The sequence below is a fragment of the Typopeltis vanoorti genome, chromosome 13 (assembly GCF_054136105.1).
Source record: "Typopeltis vanoorti isolate ZY-2024b chromosome 13, IOZ_Tvanoo_1.0, whole genome shotgun sequence".
Taxonomy (NCBI): Eukaryota; Metazoa; Arthropoda; class Arachnida; order Uropygi; family Thelyphonidae; genus Typopeltis; species Typopeltis vanoorti.
The window spans coordinates 35,610,359-35,631,264 of record NC_143561.1 but is presented as its reverse complement, the minus strand read 5'-3'; the positions used below and the strand labels follow the sequence as shown (position 1 = coordinate 35,631,264).

The following is a 20,906-nucleotide window of genomic DNA, read 5'->3' as shown; positions in this document are numbered from 1 at the left end:
GCGCTGTTCACTGATTCTGATCTGGTGTTGACTTTTTTTGTACGGGCCACATCTGCATAGCTTCTTGTTTGCCTTTGGCACCCTTTATCTTTGAAGGCCTCTGACTGTGGCCGCCGAGCCTCCGGTGTTCTTGTACTAGAGGAGGAGGACTGTTTAGCTGTCTCCATCCGTCTGTTCTTCGGGTGCTGAGTCAACCCCTTATAGTTGGCTGGATGAGGGCCACTGCAGTTGGCACATTTAGCTGAGGTAGTTTTCGGCTTTTTGCAGATATTGGTTGGGTGGCTATCCTCACATTTCAGACATTTAAACTCAGCTTTACATAGTTTCTGGGCATGGCCAGACTTTTGGCACCTGTGGCATTGCCCAGAAGATGCCCTTTTCCGGAGTGGTTCTGGTGTGACGATGAGCCCGCAGATTGATTTTAAGTTATAAATATTTTTGTATATGTTGTGGATCTCTACAAGGACTAACGGCATGGGAGTCTTGTCAGATCTATACATTCTGCTGACCTTAATAGGAGGCAGATCCTGTAAGTTAAGATCAGCAACTATCTCTTCTGGATCAATGTCTTCACAGACGACCACTTTAAATTTTTTTCTGAACTGAGTGAGAAGGTATGGTACTGAATTCCTCTGACGTCCATTTCCTTTGTTAATTTTCTGTAATCTGTCATCGTGACAGGTTGTATCTTGATACCCTTATCCACATTTTTGGATTTTGTGTAATCCATTTGTAAACTGGACATTGTAGATCTTAGAGCTGACCATCGGTGCTTTTCCCTTAGAATGATCGGAGGCACCTTTTCTTTGGGAGAAGCAGTGGAGTCCGAAACTGGACCGTCTTGTTCCATCACTGTAAAAAATGGATAACTGGCATAAAAGAAATACGCCGTCTACTTAAAGTTCTTAAAAGAACTGGGCGATGGACTGAGTCCTTGACTCTTTATCCCGTCATCTGAATGAAGATAATCTGTCTGATGGAGTGTTATTGAGCTAAAAAGCTCTAGTCATGGCTGGGTAACGGCAATAGCCAAGCCTCAGTTAAAACTTCATTGGCTACAGCATTGCCATTTGTTACCCTGATTAGTAAGTAAAGGGTAAAATCTCAAAAAATCGGACGATCTCTAGGCCACTTCATAGTGGGCGAAAGACCGTCCATATCTCAGCGTTGGTTCCACTCAGTGACGGACTCCCCGACCACTGAGCAGAACCGCTCAAATTCCGAGGAAAATAATTCACCGGCAAGAACCCCTCAGCGGGCCGTGCCGGAGAACACCATCCCCGGAGACTCAAAGTGCTCCCTTAAGGCAAAAACCCTAAGGGAGCGAACTCAAAAACTCACACCCAGGATAACAGCAACAGCCGAACCTCAGTTTACTTCCTCGGTTCAGCATTGCTAATTGTTACCCTGATTAGTAAGTAAAGGGTAAAATCTCAAAAAATCGGACGATCTCTAGGCCACTTCTTAGAGGGCGAAAGACCGTCCATATCTCAGCGTTGGTTCCACTCAGTGACGGGCTCCCCGACCACTGAGCAGAACCGCTCAAATTCCGAGGAAAATAATTCACCGGCAAGAACCCCTCAGCGGGCCGTGCCGGAGAACACCTTCCCCGGAGACTCAAAGTGCTCCCTTAAGGCAAAAACCCTAAGGGAGCGAACTCAAAAACTCATCACCCAGGATAACAGCAACAGCCGAACCTCAGTTTACTTCCTCGGTTCAGCATTGCTAATTGTTACCCTGGAAGTCCTAAAAAGGACTTAATAATCGTTCTACGCCGTCTACTTATCCTTATAAGGACTGGCTTAAAGGGGCGAAGCAAGAATGCTTTTCATCTTCCCCGTTATCTGTAGAGGACAGTGTAGGAATAAGGTGTTATTGAGCTATTAAAGCTCTGATCATGGCAGGAGGGTAATAGCAATAGCCGAGCCTCAGTTAAAACTTCATTGGCTACAGCATTGCCATCCATTACCCTCCAAGGGTATTGGATGAATGAATCAATCACCCTCGCCGTCTACTCCTTATATCCTTATAAGGACTGGCTTAAAGGGGCGAAGCAAGAATGCTTTTCATCTTCCCCGTTATCTGTAGAGGACAGTGTAGGGATAAGGTGTTATTAAGCTATTAAAGCTCTGATCATGGCAGGAGGGTAACAGCAATAGCCGAGCCTCAGTTAGAACTTCATTAGCTACAGCATTGCCATCCATTACCCTCCAAGGGTATTGGACTGAATGAATCAATCACCGCATCTCACGGTCGATTGATTCCAATCTCGCCGTTTACTGAAATTACAATTCCTGTATTATTTAGCATTATTTAAAATATTTAATGGTGTTTTTAAAAAAGAAAAATTTAATTTATAAACTATTTCGAAATGAATCATTATAAATTATTCTTTCAAAGGTATTTAATACATTTCATGATATTTCTAAAAATAAAAAAAATTTAACGTAATTTTTGAATATTTAATAGTAGATAACTCATCCTGCTCTAAACAAGCCTGCATTTCATTGACGATTAGCTGCAGCAGAACTATTTGTTAAAAACCTCATGATTATTCACAGTCGCACGGATTTTGTGTGTTAATGAGTTGACTGCTATTAATAGAATCACTCACGCCCAGTGGGACATGCAGCGACACTACATTAATTCAATATTTTTCTTCTCCCAGTACACCAGCCTATCCAAATTGATTCTTGTTTAAACATTCTTTATGTTAATTATCTAATTTCATTACGTAACACACACAGACAACGTGGATTTATTTTTCTTTTTGTGATTTCATGTTTCATGTAACGAGAGAGCACAAATTTGTCACAACACTTGCTAACAAAAATGAATCTTTCTGCCATCGGAACTATTCATTCAGAACAGCTCATAATGAGTTTTTTTTTTTTTTATGTTGCTATCTTTTATTTCTTGTGACTGCTTCTTCTAATGTTTACACTATCTTCTGTAGGTTTTAGAACTAGAAGCGAGTCATGGCAACCCAGAAGCCATAGCAGAGTTAAGAAAGGAGATTGGTACTTTGCGCAACAAGGCCGAACTGTTGGAAGATGAGGTGAAGCAGAAAGATAAGGTGAGTAGACAGTTTGCCACGTCCAGACAGTTCTTCTCTTTTATGGGCCCAACAGGGGCAGTTTATCATTACGGCCTTTTAGTGATGTGTTTCGGTACCGCTTATATATTTAACAACCAACTTGGAGTTCGTATGAATCTTAAGCTCTCGGGATTTTGTTTCTCATTTTTTAATTTTTTTTTTTTAAACTGGTTACTTATGGGTTATTTATGGTTATTTATGGGTTTCTAAAAGATTTTTTTTTGTTTAAAAATCGAATTATCAGTATTTTTAATAAAAAAGAAACCTCATCTGGTCTATTTAAAAACCTTATTCTTGGACTATAGATAATAATAACAAAATAATAATAGTTAAACATATAATTACTGAAATAGCAAAATACTTCATTTTAGTATTAAAGGGGGGGTTGGACTGAGTCCTTGACTCTTTATCCCTTCATCTGATTGAAGAAAATGTATGGATGGGGTGTTATTGAGCTATAAGCTCTGGTCATGGCTGGAGAACGGCAATAGCCGAGCCTCAGTTAAAACTTCATTGGCTACAGCTTTGCCATCCGTTACCCTCATCCTAAAAAGGACTGGGAGATGGACCGAGTCCTTGACTCTTTATCCCATCATCGGAATGAAAAAAATCTGTGTGGATGGTGTATTATTGAGCTAAAAGCTCTAATCATATCTGAGTAACGGCAATAGCCGAGCCTCAGTTAAAACTTCATTGGCTACAGCATTGCCATCCATTACCCTCCCTGGGTACCCATTTTAGTCGCCTCGTACGACATGCATGGGCTACATTGGGGCTATTGTTATCCCGATCACCACACGGGGTGCCTGATCCCTCATCCTTATAGTCCTTATAAGGACTGGCTTAAAGGGGCGAAGCAAGAATGCTTTTCATCTTCCCCGTTATCTGTAGAGGACAGTGTAGGGTTAAGGTGGTATTGAGCAATTAAAGCTCTGATCATGGCAGGAGGGTAACAGCAATAGTTGAGCCTCAGTTAGAACTTCACTGGCTACAGCATTGCCATCCATTACCCTCCAAGGGTATTGGATTGAATGAAATCCTTCATATTTCTGATCCCTCATTAGTCCTTATAAGGACTGGCTTAAAGGGGCGAAGCAAGAATGCTTTTCATCTTCCCCGTTATCTGTAGAGGACAGTGTAGGGATAAGGTGTTATTGAGCTATTAAAGCTCTGATCATGGCAGAAGGGTAGCAGCAATAGCCGAGCCTCAGTTAGAACTTCATTGGCTACAGTATTGCCATCCATTACCCTCCAAGGGTATTGGATTGAATCTGATCCCTCATTCTTAAAAGAACTGGGCGATGGACTGAGTCCTTGACTCTTTATCCCGTCATCTGAATGAAGAAAATCTGTGTGGATGAGATGTTATTTAGCTAAAAAGCTAGTCATGGCTGGGTAACGGCAATAGCCGAGCCTCAGTTAAAACTTCATTGGCTACAGCATTGCCATTTGTTACCTGAAAGTCCTAAAAAGGACTCTCCATCTCCTTCTCCTCTGATCCCTCATTTTTTTTTTTTTTTTTTTAGTCCTTATAAGGACTGGCTTAAAAGGGCGAAGCAAGAATGCTTTTCATATTCCCCGTTATCTGCACAGGACAATGTAGGGATAAGGTGTTATTGAGCAATTAAAGCTCTGATCATGGCAGGAGGGTAACAGCAATAGCCGAGCCTCAGTTTGAACTTCATTGGCTACAGCATTGCCATCCATTAACCTCCAAGGGTATTGGATTGAATGAATCAATCACCGCATCTCACGGTCGATTGATTCAAACGAATCTCTGATCCCTCATGCAAGGTAACTTACTTATATATATAATAAACATATAAATTACATTTTACTGTCTTTCAAAAGATTTCTTGAAAAAAATTAATAATATTATGTTGATGCGAATAATACCCTTAATCTATTCTCAATAATATTTTCAAATATATTTTATGCTTAAATTTTAAAATATTTTAATTTTTTAAAATATGTTTGAGAACGAACGAGTAACGATATGACAGGATGGGTTTAGGTATGATGGCCTTTTGATTCACATATACGCCTACGCCCAGGTACTTTGTTCCTTTTCCCCAGGTTATTGTGGAGTTGAATGTTTTTACGTTATCTTCAGGAGCGGTATATATTGATTCTCCATTTTCAGAATCAGGTTTCTAGTGTGGAGATAGTATCTTGTAGGCCAGGGATTCCCAACCTTTTTGTTTCCTAGAGCACATTCTAAAATACCGATAGAGTGACGGGCGCCATCTATTTTTCCGGAATTGCAACGCTACTATTGCACAACAAACAAACACAATTATCTTTAAAATTAACGAAACAATATGTTTCCTCCCAGTCAATGTTAAAATTAAGTTGTCTTTTACTTGATTCACTCATTTTAGGATTAAAAATCAAAATATTTCAAAAATTTAAGTACAAGACACCGTTAAAATTATGCGCATATAACTAGCAACAGATAATGAACAACTTCGAATGCCCATCTACTTTACATTGTATGCATTTAATACTCTTCATGTGTGTCATTAACGCATGCGTCATAGCATGCCATGAATTGTTGTGTGATGTGCACGTGATTATTTCAAACTATACGGCACACGGTCGAACAGCGGCGGGCACACACAAAATGGTCGACGGGCGCCATGGTGCCCGCGGGCATGGGGTTGGGAACGCCTGTTGTAGGCGTTCGGTGGCTAGGTATGGGCGCAGTGATCTTGTCAAGTTGACAGTGTCGTCTGCATATAATGCCGTGATGATTGCGGGATTTTTATGCCACAAATGAGTATTAGATGCCATTGATCTTGACTTGTAAATTTCTGATGTTGGTGTAGGATTTTATGAGTTGGACCATACTGGTTGGGAATTTTTCTTTGATAAGTTTGTGGAGGAGACGGGAGAGACCATATCTTGTCAAAGATCTAGAAAGACTGATCCCGTATGCTGTCTCCAGTTGTGATATACTCAGCAATTCTTTGGGTCTTCTGTATTGTGCTGTGCCCTTATTGGACATCGAATTGTACCTTGGGTATGATATTTTCTTTTTCTCTCTTGTTTCTTTCATTTTTTTTTTTCAGTCTCCTTAGGATGACCTTTTCTGCTACTTTACCTAGGTTGTAGAGGAGGCTGATTAGTCGATAGTTTTGTGAAAATTCCTTTGAGTATTGTTTTTTCCCTAATGATGGTGACTAGATGCTTGATGGCCTGGTGCGGGACAACTCTGATGATTTTGTTTGTTATGCCGTTTGGTCCCGGTGCGGTTTTTTTTTTTTTTTTTTTTCTTCTTCTCTGTTGAGGATTTTGATGATGGTGGCAATTTCTGCTGGAGAGGTGGAGTCCATCTCCTCTGTGAGTTTGGGGATGGGAGAGAGTGATTCAAAGCTCGGTGAACGTGTAGGTGGATTTTCTGCACGAAGTTTGGGCCGATGTGTTCGTAGTTTGGTTGGCACTGGTTTTCAAGGTTGTCTGTGAGTGTTTCTGTCTTGTTTGTGTCGGTAGACTATTCCTTGTAATCCAAGTATCTGTTCTTGTCCCGGATGAGTTGTATTATCTCTTCAGGTGTCGGGTTGGATTTGTGCTGGTAGCTGTCATGGTGACTGTTGCTTTTATTTGTTTTTCAAGGTTGGTATTGCATCGTCTATGTCTTCATTTCAGTTGATTGGGATTCGACCGTGTTGTGGAGGATGTCTGGGAGGGGGATTATATCAGGATTGTGGCTGGTGGAGAAATCTTGCAGTTCAAAGATCTTGGTATCTGATAGTTGACGTTCCAGAAGGCGATCTGTAATAATTTGGATGTAATTGGGTTTTTAGTTATCACTGAGAGACGTTAATACTGCTTATGTTCATTTAAAAATTAATTTTTGATTATCTAGAAATAAATAACTATTTATCATAAACAAGTCTGCTATGGAAATTCGAGATTTAAAATTCAACGATATTTTTATGAAAGAAATAGATTTTAAAAGTTATAATGAAATTTATTGGTCGAAAATGAGAGTGATTATGATTGGTTAATATGGTATGCACATTTATTATATTGCGCATGCTCCATGTGTGACTCAAATCCAAATTTATTATGCGAGAAATACCAGTATGTGAAAATAGACTTTAATTTTTCGCATTAGTTAAAGCGAACGTTAGCTAATCCCGACTTTACCTACACTGCTTTTGACAAAGGTATTTAAAGATAATCACATAAATCGATTTGATGCATTTTTTTTTATCTTTCTAGGAAGTGGAATCTTTTAAAAAACGAATAGATGACCATCAACATGTGCAGTCAGCTAGCCAAAAAGTAGAAGATAAATTGAAGGTACGTGCACCAGCTATAAACATTGGGCTTTTGAATATTAACTCTCCAATTATTCTCCGATAACTGCGCACAGCTTCTATGACACATATACGAAGAATATAAATCCGGATTGTAGGTATAGTCATAACGAGTTAATAAAAAGGTAGTAATAATTTGTGAAAGATTTAAAAGTTGATAATACCTGCGTTGCGAACATCTGTAATCCCACAAATTTTTGAAAATAAGATAGCTCTTTCTTATATCACAAAATGTAAACTTATATTTTACTTAAAATATCTTGGTAGATTTTTTGATAGTTTGAAATATTTTATAAAATTATAAAAAACGTCAAGGACACCTTTTAAAATTGTACATACTAATTTGATAATAGCATTATAAATTAGTTTCCTGTCGTAAGATAAACCCATGTTTTATCATCGTGGCTTTTTCGTTATTGAATTTAACTTATGGAGATAAGTGGCTTATTTATTCGCGTTTGATACCGTCCTGAACCTAAAATGTTAAATACTCTGATTCCGTTAAAAAAAATAAAAAAAAATGAGGCGATATTTTAAGAGAATTGATTGAATGCTATTTTTATGAACAAAATGCACTTCGTCATTTTTTTTTAATCTTTATCCAGATTTAATTGAATATAATTTTATTTTGGAACTGCCTGCATTATTGGGAAAGGCTAATGAAATGTAAAAATTTCATATATAATCACAGAAGTAGCACAGTATTTGAAATCATAATAAATAATTCGGTATCCCCAGAACGATTTCGAATATATAGTCGCATTTTCGTCTGAGTAGTTTTTGGCATATTGTTCACTATGATTGTATTGTCAGTGAAGTTTTATATTGTGAGTTCAAATCTCTTATCATTGGCCTTTTGAATATAAAAGTGGCGCTGAGATTGTAGAGAGGGGGGGGGGGGTGAAATAGTGATAGATGAGAGAAAGAGGCTTCTGTTGACCCACCGGATACTTCTAAGATGGGCGTTTGACTTTTCACTCATTAAAGGGAAGGAAATAAATAAAAAAAAACAACTAATGAACGGATAAAAAACACGTGAGCAAATGAATGGTGGTATCATGAAATATTATAAATAATATTAATAATAAAAAAACCTAATAAACCTATAAAAAAAACACGTGAACAAAAAAAGGTTCATGAAATAAAAACATTTGTTCATTTCAGCTAATCTTAAAGTTCTTAAAAGAACTGGGCGATCGACTGAGTCCTTGACTCTTTATCCCATCATAATGAAGATAATCTGTGTGGATAGAGTGTTATTGAGCTAAAAAGCTCTAGTCATGGCTAGGTAACGGCAATAGCCGAGCCTCAGTTAAAACTTCATTGGCAACAGCATTGCCATTCGTTACCCTGGAAGTCCTGATTAGTAAGTAAAGGGTAAAATCTCAAAAAATCGGAAGATCTCTAGGCCACTCCATAGTGGGCGAAAGACCGTCCATATCTCAGCGTTGGTTCCACTGAGCAGAACCGCTCAAATTCCGAGGAAAATAATTCACCGACAAGAACCCCTCAGCGGGCCGTGCCGGAGAACACCTTCCCCGGAGACTCAAGGTGCTCCCTTAAGGCAAAAACCCTAAGGGAGCTAACTCAAAAACTCACACCCAGGATAACAACAACAGCCGAACCTCAGTTTACTTCCTCGGTTCAGCATTGCTAATTGTTACCCTGGAAGTCCTAAAAAGGACTTTTTTTTTCTCGTTCACTGGTTCACAACATTTCAGCTAATCTTAAGTTCTTAAAAGAACTGGGCGATGGACTGAGTCCTTGACTCTTTATCCCGTCATCTGAATGAAGAAAATCTGTGTGGATGGAGTGTTATTGAGCTAAAAAGCTCTAGTCATGGCCGGGTAGCGGCAATAGCTGAGCTTCAGTTAAAACTTCATTTGCTACAGCATTGCCATTTGCTACCCTGGAAGTCCTAAAAAGGACTGTAGTAATCGAAATTCACCATTTCAGCTAATTTCTTAATGAATTCATTTATAATGTTAAGATACATAGAAAATATAAAAGTGTATATCTTATTTTTAAACTTTTAGAATAATTTAAGAATTATAAATGTTATAATTTAAAATTTTTAAGTAAAATATAAGTTACATTATTATTTCTTAAAAAATATAAATTTTATCCATATTGTGTAAAGGTATGCGCACATGACATCACATCAATTTAAAATCATCAGTTCATTTTTTTTCAAAAAGAGATATAGAGGAGATAAATTCGTATAATTCCTATTCATAATTTATCAGTGATATTTTATTCGATGTTTTTTTATTCATGTGTGTGTAATGTTTATTTTCAGGCATTATTAGCAGACAACGAAGGGCTTCGTAACAGCGTCAGTAGGCTCCAAGAACAGCTGGATACTACTAAATCGACGAACAAGGCAAAGAAGGGAGCTTTAGAACAATTAAACCAGCAATTAGCTCAAAAGATCCAAGAACTGAAGGACATTCAACAGGAAATCTCCAGCTTATTGAATTCCTGATATCACCTGCTGCCCTCTGGTGGTGGTCGTTGGCCTACAGCCGATAGACGTGTTTTAATGGGTGTTGCTGCCACTCTCCCCATGAGTGGAATCCAAAGGGGCGTGGATTCCACAGTTTTAGTGTGTTTTTGTGTGTCTGTGGGAGTTGATTTTAATTACGTATCGGAATGGAGACCTGAAATCAAAATGCACCAGTGAGGTGGACTTTGCGGTATGTCTCACCCACCAGATCGGGTATATATATCATGTGCAATCTTGAGTCAACAAAACAAACCTGATTTGTTATGACCTGCAGCTAACCCGTTGGTTTAATTTTGATTGCTGTTGATTGATGATACAATTTTAGGCAAATTGTTTACAGTTTTATCAATTTTTATACAAATCCACACTTTTTTGGAGATAGCCTGTAAGATACTGTAGTCCTCACACAATTTGTGTAATATACTAGCCACTTGCTCAGATCTCTTTGTTTCCTAAAACTCCCTAAACTACGAAACAGACGGGGAATGGTTTTGTTAGGATCACCAAGCCACCATTTCCCATAATTCTCAACTCTTGTATAGTGCAACTGTGCTCTGTATGCTAAACCTTATTCAGCTAGGTTAGTGATTTCGACTCATTTGTCAGGAACTCTCGAAGAATCTGTATGTTCAATACTCATGTCTGTTTCTCATGGACCTCAATATCGTTTGAGGGGTTATAATCAGTATTATAGTGTCGAAGTGGCTGAGTCCTAGCAGTATTTGTGCTGCCTTCTACTGCCTTTCAATTGTAAAGTTCAATTTGTTGACACTCCTCCAATTGACAACAGACTTTGATTTTCAAACACTTTGATCAAAATAATTATTTTATAAGTTTATGTTTTTTTTCGTGGAAATAGTAGATATTCTAAGGATAACCTTGACTGTATTATAAATACCATGAAGCGACAAATAAATGTCACATGTTACCTCAATTTATTCTACTGTATTATTTATTGTATTTTATTTTCACCTAATTAATAATATAAGATGAATTACAAGAGCCATACTGGATTCAAAGTCAACGATTTTAATTCAACTGTTAAAAACAGATATTCTGTCTTATAATGAAATTCAACAGTGTTTTCTTCCTATTTTTTTAAATTAAATATGTCATAAAAATGCTTCCATTCTTTGCATCATGCATATATTTGCAAATGAACGTTTTTCAAATTGATAAGCAATGAAGATCTCAAAATAACCAATTTTTACTTTTAATTCCAACTGCAAATGATCGTTGAAAATTTTGCAACAAATTACAAAAACAACACTTGCTCCAATAATCTTGTTTTCCATTAAAACAGTAACAACTTGTAAAAATATTTCAAAAAAAAAAGTTTCAATATTAATTTTTGACTTTGTGTTTTTGTTCACATAAAAATATACATTCAAATTGCCTATAAGAAGAACTCTGATATTAAGTGAGACTCCTTGTTTGAAATATAATAAATAAATAAAACAGAAAGCATTCAACCAAATGCTAATATACATGAAGATGGAATGTCCTAAAAAGAATACAAAACATACTGAAGTAAACTTAACGGACATCTGCCAAATATGGCTTAAAATATTTAAAATATTTTATTTTTCACGTAATCCGTACATAATTATTATATCACAATAAATTATATATTAATTAAATCGTCATATTAAAAATGCATTCACATTTGTATCGAAATTTATTCACTCCTTATAAGGACTGGCTTAAAGGTGCGAATCAAGAATGTTTTTCATCTTCCCCGTTATCTGTAGAGGACAGTGTAGGGATAAGGTGTTATTGAGCTATTAAATTAAAGCTCTGATCATGGCAGGAGGGTAACAGCAATAGCCGAGCCTCAGTTAGAACTTCATTGGCTACAGCATTGCCATCCATTGCCCTCCAAGGGTATATCGTGTTCTGAAAACCAATCAATTTATTCACTCAGTATGATATCTCATGCTTTATATGGAATAGAGTCGATGACGTCACCGTTACGTCGTAATTGTGGTTGATTGGTTCATTATTTAATTGTAGTATGTATCATGCACAAAATATTACTGTAAGCAGTTTAAATCAAATGAAATTTAATTTTAAATTTAAACTAACATTTACCGATAAAAACTATATAGGAATTTAAAAAAAAAATTAGTAAATTAAATATACAGGAGATTTAACTATCCAAGTTAAAAAAAAAAAAAAAAAAAAAAAAAAAAAAAAAAAAAAAAAAACTCGATTTTTAACTGGCTCAGATAGCTATATTATTACCGGGATACATAATTTTGATAAAATGACGATGATTTGATGAGATTAATCGACTGTGAGATGCGGTGATTAATACCCTTGGAGGGTAATGGATGGCAATGCTGTAGCCAATGAAGTTCTAACTGATTCTAAATGAAGTTCTAACTAACTAACAATGGAGTTCAAACTCGGCCATTGCTGTTACCCTCTTGTCATGATCAGAGCTTTAATAGCTCAATAACACCTTATCACTACACTGTCCTCTACAGATAACGGGGAAGATGAAAAACATTCTTGCTTCGCCCCTTTAAGCCAGTCCTTATAAGGACTTAGACACGTGACCTCTAAGGACGGGAGGGGGGGTGTTGAATTAAATTTCAGATAAACATTATATTATGGTGTAAACAAGAAAAATAAATTTTATATATATATATATATGTATATATATATATATATGTATATATATATATATATATGTATATATATATATATATGTATATATATATATATATATATATATATATATACATATATATATATATATATATATATATATATATATATGTATATATATATATATATATATATATATATATATATATATATATACATATATATACATATATATATATATATATATATATACATATATATATATATATATATATATATACATATATATATATATATATATATATACATATATATATATATATATATATATACATATATATATATATATATATATATACATATATATATATATATATATATATATATATATTAGGATAACCAAGCAATTTTATATATGCTTGGTTATTTTAGCTCCTAATCCCAAGTATGCAAACAATTAAGTTTGCGCCTGAAACAAAGTTCAAGTCTAAAGATGGTACAACACCAGGGCAACTCATTGTAAAGGTGGTTAAAGCTTTGATCACTATTCTTAGTATTTTCCCATAATGTAAAGCACATCTCACTAGAAGATGTATACTGCAATGCATTATGGGTGGGGTCACTACCCAGACCGGTTTCGACCTTATTTGAGGTCTCCTCAGTGAGTAGCTAGACCCTAAATACCAAGGTTTTAGTAATACAAAGCCTTATCAACTTTACCTATATAAGTTGCAACAAGGTGTATTAAGTTTTAATAAAAATCTCTGGAGGAGATATTGATGGGAATAAATTTTTAACTTGGGTATATTGTATATTAGGATAACCAAGCAATTTTATATGCTTGGTTATTTTAGCTCCTAATCCCAAGTATGCAAACAATTAAGTTTGCGCCTGAAACAAAGTTCAAGTCTAAAGATGGTACAACACCAGGGCAACTCATTGTAAAGGTGGTTAAAGCTTTGATCACTATTCTTAGTATTTTCCCATAATGTAAAGCACATCTCACTAGAAGATGTATACTGCAATGCATTATGGGTGGGGTCACTACCCAGACCGGTTTCGACCTTATTTGAGGTCTCCTCAGTGAGTAGCTAGACCCTGAATACCAAGGTTTTAGTAATACAAAGCCTTATCAACTTTACCTATATAAGTTGCAACAAGGTGTATTAAGTTTTAATAAAAATCTCTGGAGGAGATATTGATGTTATTTAGGGTATTTAGGGTCTAGCTACTCACTGAGGAGACCTCAAATAAGGTCGAAACCGGTCTGGGTAGTGACCCCACCCATAATGCATTGCAGTATACATCTTCTAGTGAGATGTGCTTTACATTATGGGAAAATACTAAGAATAGTGATCAAAGCTTTAACCACCTTTACAATGAGTTGCCCTGGTGTTGTACCATCTTTAGACTTGAACTTTGTTTCAGGCGCAAACTTAATTGTTTGCATACTTGGGATTAGGAGCTAAAATAACCAAGCATATAAAATTGCTTGGTTATCCTAATATACAATATACCCAAGTTAAAAATTTATTCCCATATATATATATATATATATATATATATATATATATATATCATAATAAAATATCAATAATAATATATTGTTAAATTCATTTGACAAAGCAGCACTAATCTCCTAGTTTATGATACATATTGAAATAATTAATGGAAATGTAATATATTATGGGATGAGATAAACAAATCATTGATTTTTAAGAAGAGGCAACCGCAAACTTTCAGATAATATGGACACCCGAAGAAATTGGTAATATAATATAAAAGGTAAGCCTTGTCGCTTGTGCCAAGTGGCGTATAGTTTTTCGAAGCGTGGTAGCGAGTGAGTAACTAACTAAACACACCCGATAACAGACTGCAGGAATCAAACTCACATGTGTAAAGCCTGTAGATTTTTTTTTTTTTTTTTTTTACTTCATGCGCCAACTATTTTTGATATTTATAAATATCATTACAAACTTAAAAGATGCACAAAAAAAAAAAAATAAATAAATAAATTACATAAGGCGTTTGTAAATTATTTTTTGCAGTTAGAGAATGAGACACACAAGGGCTCTTTTTGTCTTCCACTCAGGGGGATGTGGATGTGCTTCCATTATAAAAATATTTCTGCTTTAATAACACGGTTCGACAGGGTTCGAACCGTGGTTGTGTACGGTCACTTAGGATTCCGATACGAAATTTTTCTCTGATGATTCATAGGTTTTTTTTTTTTTTTTTTTTTTTAAATGATGAGGAGAAAACCAGAAACTCTTAATTTTTTTCATTAATTTATTTAAGTATCATATCTGTAAGTACAGAAAATACATAGGCTCAAGAGAATAGAATTTTCCATAGAATTAAGAACTGTTTTTTTTTTCCCGCCTATTTTCCTCTTTTCCTGGAGAATAAATAAATAAAAAACTACTATCCTAAGCGAAGAATGGTTCTTCCCTAATGATATGTAGAATCGAAAAGGGGAAAAGATAGGTATTTTTCTTATAAACGCCACAGATTTTATAATTTTTTTTTTTTTAATGTCAGCACAACATTCATTGAGTTTCCATTACACATTATTTGATTTTTATATGAAAGTATGACGACGTTTGCCTGAATAATGCTAACATTCAAGCGGTCTCCACCATGCTGACGGGATGTCCATGCAGGCCAGTCTTCCTTCCTCCAATTTATTTCTTTATTTTATAGTGATTTTCCCCCATTATTAGTCTGTTCTATGCACTAGTTTTTATTCTACATTATGCTGTTATTTTATACAAGCATTTTTTTTTTTTATTTTACTACGTTTATTCTCTTTAAGATTTTCAGTAGGTCAGTAGGCGTCCGTAGCTCAATGGATTTCGATGATGTTATTAGAAAACACTTTGGTTTAAATCCCATCTACAACTTGAACTTAATCACAGCTGCTTATACTCTAAAGGCCAATGATGAGAGACTTGAACATCCCCCCCCCCAAAAAAAAAGAAAGAAACTGAAAAAAAGAAAAAGAAACATATATAACAAATACATCTGTAAAAATTATATAGTCAGGGTATTAATATTCTCCTCCTCCTTCTCGTATTAAGGCCTAGTGGCCTGTTTACGTTCGTATTAGGGCTTGGCCTATTACGATTTGAAACCGCGACCGCCTGGAGGATAAGATAAGGTGATTGGCGCTATGCCTCCCGGTGTGTTCTATGTCTGTAGATGCGTGTGTTCACGAGGCCGGTTTGCATGTGCTAGGGGATGAAAAACCCGAGTTTCAAAGTGGAAAAACCCCTACCTTTGTATGAGATCGGCTAACTCACCTTGAGTCGTAAGAAACCAGATAAAGGTTCCTCACATCTTGGACAAGAATCGAACCCAGGCCTTTCCGACCAAAGAGTTTCACCTACACTGAGCTACGGAGGCTCTGGGTTTGTGTTAATATAATTAACACAAATTATATTAACACACACATACATGTATATATTTTAAAGTTTTTTTTTTTTTTTAACTTGGTTCTACTACAAATTAAAGATGCAAGAATTTATGAACATGCCAAACATTTTTTTTTCTTTTTTTTCTTTTCTTTTTTTTTTGTCTGTTACCACACTCGACTGGCCTTCACAGAGTCTTAACCAAAATCCTATTGAACATCTGTGGGATGAACTGGGTGAGATCAAGGGACGTCTGCCCCACAACAGTCCAGGACCTCATTATATGCCTACTGGAAGAATGATCCAAAATTCCCATTGATTGATTGATTGCTCGCGGAAAGTGTGTCCGCAGTAATGCTGCATCATGGCAGCAAAAGGAAGGCGAGCTCCATGGCTGTTTGTTCCTCAAACTACGGTGTCCGTTGGCTTTTTTCCAAGCAGTGTGTATTAGAATATAACGGTTTTGTAGTCTAATGTTATTGGAACTAGGCTTCGTGAATTGTCTGCAAGATAGAATACACATCGTATGTTGCTTTTTTTTTTAATTTAATAATACACTTAATTTGATTAAAATTTTCCCAACGTAATAATAAATAACCAAATGGAAAAATATAGTACACAAATGAAGTATATAAGCGTTATTTTCTATATTATATAAGGATTTATAGCTTACTGGAAATTTAGCCTTCTTTTTTGGAGGAGTTGATAGCATATGCTCTCCAACGAGCAAGTTCGATTCCCATCACGTGTGAATGTTTGTAACCATCTTGCTAATTCTGTGTGGGAAAGGTAGCCGTGACCTATCACTTCCTCCAGGGATAGATTTCACTCCCCAAAACACTGAGGTATGGAAATGCCCATACATCAAATGTAAACATCTAACAAACTACTGAAAATGCTACACCATCTTTGAATGGCTTAGTTTAAGAGATGAGTGTTACAAATCTTTTCAAAATTCAATCTATGCAATGCTATTTAAACAAAACATAGCACTATATGTGTGCCCCTGTTCAAATGACGCTTTCCTCCATAGTATTTAACTCCCATCGATGACTAGAGGCACATTTCATCTAAGCCTTTTTCAGTCGGTTTCCCCGTTTGCCAATCTTTAATATAGTCAAGTTGGGTTTCCGCCTTCCAGAAACTCGGGCTTTTAACTAAGCAAACTCAGAAATCGATTGTAGAAGTTTAAAACCACGAGATGATGTCTGCCATACTTTATTCCCTAATACCTATGAAATCATTGATAGATTTGGGCTTAGCTATCATTGACAACTTTTGGTAGAAACTGACTCCCACCCTCCCATCATTCAAAGATGTATTTTTTAAATAAAAGATGGCAGACATAATACATACACTACGCTTTTTTTGATAGATTTTTGAATTATTATTTTTATTATATGTTTGATTGATCATGGAAGACAATAAATTAATTTTGTTTTCAAAGAATGTGCACGTCTTTGGGATATCAGTATTTTAGACGGGAGGGTAGTTGGAGATTCATTGTTTGGAATACCTCACGGGATTACTCTATTTTCCAAATATCCTCAAGGCTTCAAAACGAGATTTAAAACGAACTTCATTACAAGTACAGTTCCATACTAAGTTCTCTTTCCTATTACTAATACTAAACACACCCAGTTTGGTCATAATTAAATTGTCGGTCCACTGAATATATTTCTTGTGTACTTTTCTACATATACGCTGTGGGCCTCGAGACTCCCTAGTTTCTTATTAAGATCGATATCAAAATATTTTCTACCGTTGTCTTTTCTACAAACCTTCAGGCTTACTTCAACCCATCTCATCCCCTTACTTCATCAACTGCTGCTATCTTAGCATCACTCAGTAAAAATCTTTCTCCGAAGTTTTGTTCAAAAATCGATTTCAGAGAAAATTAAAAGAAAACAATGGTCGATGTAGGAAACATCTGTTTTATCTCAGAGAGTTTGATGCGGTTGCTAAAGGTGTGAGTCATTAAACCAGAGAAAGCAATAACTATCTATTTAATGGCTCCCAAAAACAGGTTACCAGCAAGACTACAAATATCTACGATGATGTTCATGCTTCCAAATTATTCGCAGAATACGGATAAAAAATGCAAGGCACCAAATATATGAGTATGAAAATATGCAATAACTATAATATGTTTTAGATCTAGGATTGGAGAGGGTGTCAACACCTCGATTAACTTCTTTACCTGTTTTTTTTTTTTTGGGGGGGGGGGGTGAATAAATTACTTTCCTTGAGTTCCAGAGAATTGAAGTTTTCAAAATCCAACTCACCTATGATGATTTCCGTTTTTTTTTTTTCTTCTTTAACTACATTTGTCTCATTGTCTGTGTGCCTGAGTTTCCTTCAAACAGAATGGTTCAGTTGATTTGAGAAGATTATTTGCAATTATAATCTCGTATCGTGCATTGTTTGTCTCGAGCCATCCATGCAGAATGGAAATTTTTTTTTTTTTTTCTGAAGTCCGGATAACAGAATCAATCCTTTAATTACTTCCTTTTATGTGTTTCTAGTGGCCTAATGAGTTGCAAAAACACAAAAGAGGAAGTAATTTCAATGTAGTAATAAGACATTTGATAAATTCCGATTAGTTTCTTGTTGAACCGCTTGGGGGCGCTGCTTGTTGATCACATCTTTTATTATTGTTATTCATTTACTGACCTTACGCCATTAAAATTAAGATTGTTCTCGAACTATAACTCTCTCTCTAAGAAGCTTTTGATGGAACTTTTATTTGTATAGGGAAAAAAAAAAAAAAAGAAATCAAGGAACTAAATCTTTCCGGCTAAGTATCGAATTTAGTAAGACAATCCACTTATTCCTAAAGTATTTTTCAGCGACTCGACTTTTATTTTTTTTTATTTATTTCCCTCCGCTCAAATTACAGTAAATTCACTTTACGTCCAGATTTCCCAATGTTGCTCGAATCTCATTAAGCTACTGACTTTCTTTTTTCCTTCAGAAGATTGTTTTATCGGTTTAAAATTTGCTAAACGCCATCGCAATTTTAGACAGGCACCAATGATTTCAAAGAAGAAACAACAAAATGACAAATCACAACGTGGATATAATACTACTTTTTATGTAGTAGTTTTATTCAAAATAATGTAGTTTAATTACACTATGTACACTAATTTATAATAATTTATTTTTAAAATAATTCATTAAAAATAAACCGTATTTAAAGGGCATGTGTGTATACGAAAATAAATAACCACATACATAAATACATACATATACATGTGGTTATTTATTTTCGAAAATAAAAATACGAAAATAAATAACCACATACATAAATACCTACAATATACATATGGTTATTTATTTTCGTATTTTATGTATATCTTTTGCATTGTTTGTTAATACATGATATTAGTTATATTTTACCTAAAATTAATATTCACATTTTATTTTAATTATTATTTATAGTTTATTATTTCAAATTATTTAAATTATTTTAGAAAATAATAAAAATACAGTAAACACCTTAAAAGAATTTATATCATTCTAATACAATATGATTTCCTACATGGCATTTGTTCATGGCAAAATCAATCAGTTAATCCGCTGTTTGCATGTTTCGCAAACTTTCATTGTTTTTTGGGGTTTCCTAGGCATTTTAGGAATTCATTTCTGTAGTGTTCGCTTTTAATTTATGGTGTATTAGATTTCTATAGTACTTGAAACTTTATCTCGAATGTTTACATAGCGTCTGATTTCCTGTGTAATACAGGGCTTTGTTTCTTGTATTGTATATTTTATTGTTTAATATCGCAATAAATTTTTGATACGAGGTATCAATATTTGTTTTCGTCGTTATCTCTTCCCAAGAGACAATGCTCAAGTTACGTTTCAATGCTCTGGAATCAATTGTTGTGTATGGGATGTTTTGGGTTGTACTTTCAAATCCACTTTGATACCAATTTGAAAGTGATCCGCTAGAGGTTGGCGCAGAACTGCAGCTTGCATTTTGTTTCCACTTAAAATTCTCCCGAATACATGATCTAGGTGCGTTCTACCACCATGGAATTCTCTTGTGGGGACATGAATATGTTGTTCGAGTCTATGCATGGTGAGTAAATCCAGATAATTTCGAATGGAGCCGCTATTCCTCAACAAGTCAATATTTACATCCCCATTTATGAGAACATTGTCACTTCTGATTTCATATAGGCTACACTCGAGTTTTTGTATAAAGTTGGACTCTGTGTAGCACTGCGACCAATATACAGCCATTATTATCATTATTACGGGCAACGCCAAGGAGTCGACAGACTCATCGAGGGAGGCCCTAACATCATGTCAAGAACAACTATTCGACATTCACACAGTATCTATCATACTTCATAATAAGTTTAGTTTAATCCTTTATCCAAGTGTGAGCAAACAAAGTTTGCACCTGGAAGTATCTTCAGGACTGAGGTAAGGTAGTACAACACTGGGTAACTCGCTGCAAAGGTGGAGAAAGCTCTCTCATCACTCCTATCTCAGTATCTCCCATAATGCAAAGCACATCTCCTTGCGGATATGTGTAATGCTATGCCTACTTCGCTTTGAACTCATTTACAGTCATGGCACCCACAACAAACTCTGGCAGCTTATTCCACTCATTCAACACTTTCAAAGTGAAAAACCTAGCTCTAACACCCTTGCTGACCACAGTCTTCCAGCTTCTATGTATGACCCCTAGTCCTCCCACCACCAGTCCTATTCTCAAAAATATCTTCTGAATTAATCTTATAGAAACCCTTCAGTAATTTGAATGTCTCAATCATATCACCCCCTTTCTGCCTATCAACCAATTTCTACAACCCACAAATCTTCAACCTGTTCTCATAAGGTTCATTCCATAAACCTGCTATCATCTTGGTCACTCGTCTCTGGATCCTCTCCACCTCCCCCATCCAGAAGAAACCCTGGTGCCCATATCTGGGCACAGT

At 35.6% G+C, this 20,906-nt stretch overlaps 1 protein-coding gene across 4 annotated transcripts in view; it reads left to right on the top strand.

Annotated features, from left to right (window-relative positions):
* Nucleotides 1–10,862, top strand: part of homer (protein) — a 450,806-nt gene extending 439,944 nt beyond the window's left edge. For all 4 annotated transcript variants that reach the window (XM_090402479.1, XM_090402481.1, XM_090402478.1 and 1 more), the window contains 3 exons: nt 2,957–3,076; nt 7,325–7,405; nt 9,722–10,862. In XM_090402479.1, the coding sequence (XP_090258605.1) occupies nt 2,957–3,076; nt 7,325–7,405; nt 9,722–9,907 (387 nt within the window). In that variant the 3' untranslated portion in view covers nt 9,908–10,862. The remainder of the gene's footprint in view (nt 1–2,956; nt 3,077–7,324; nt 7,406–9,721) is intronic.
* Nucleotides 10,863–20,906: the final 10,044 nt, after the last annotated feature.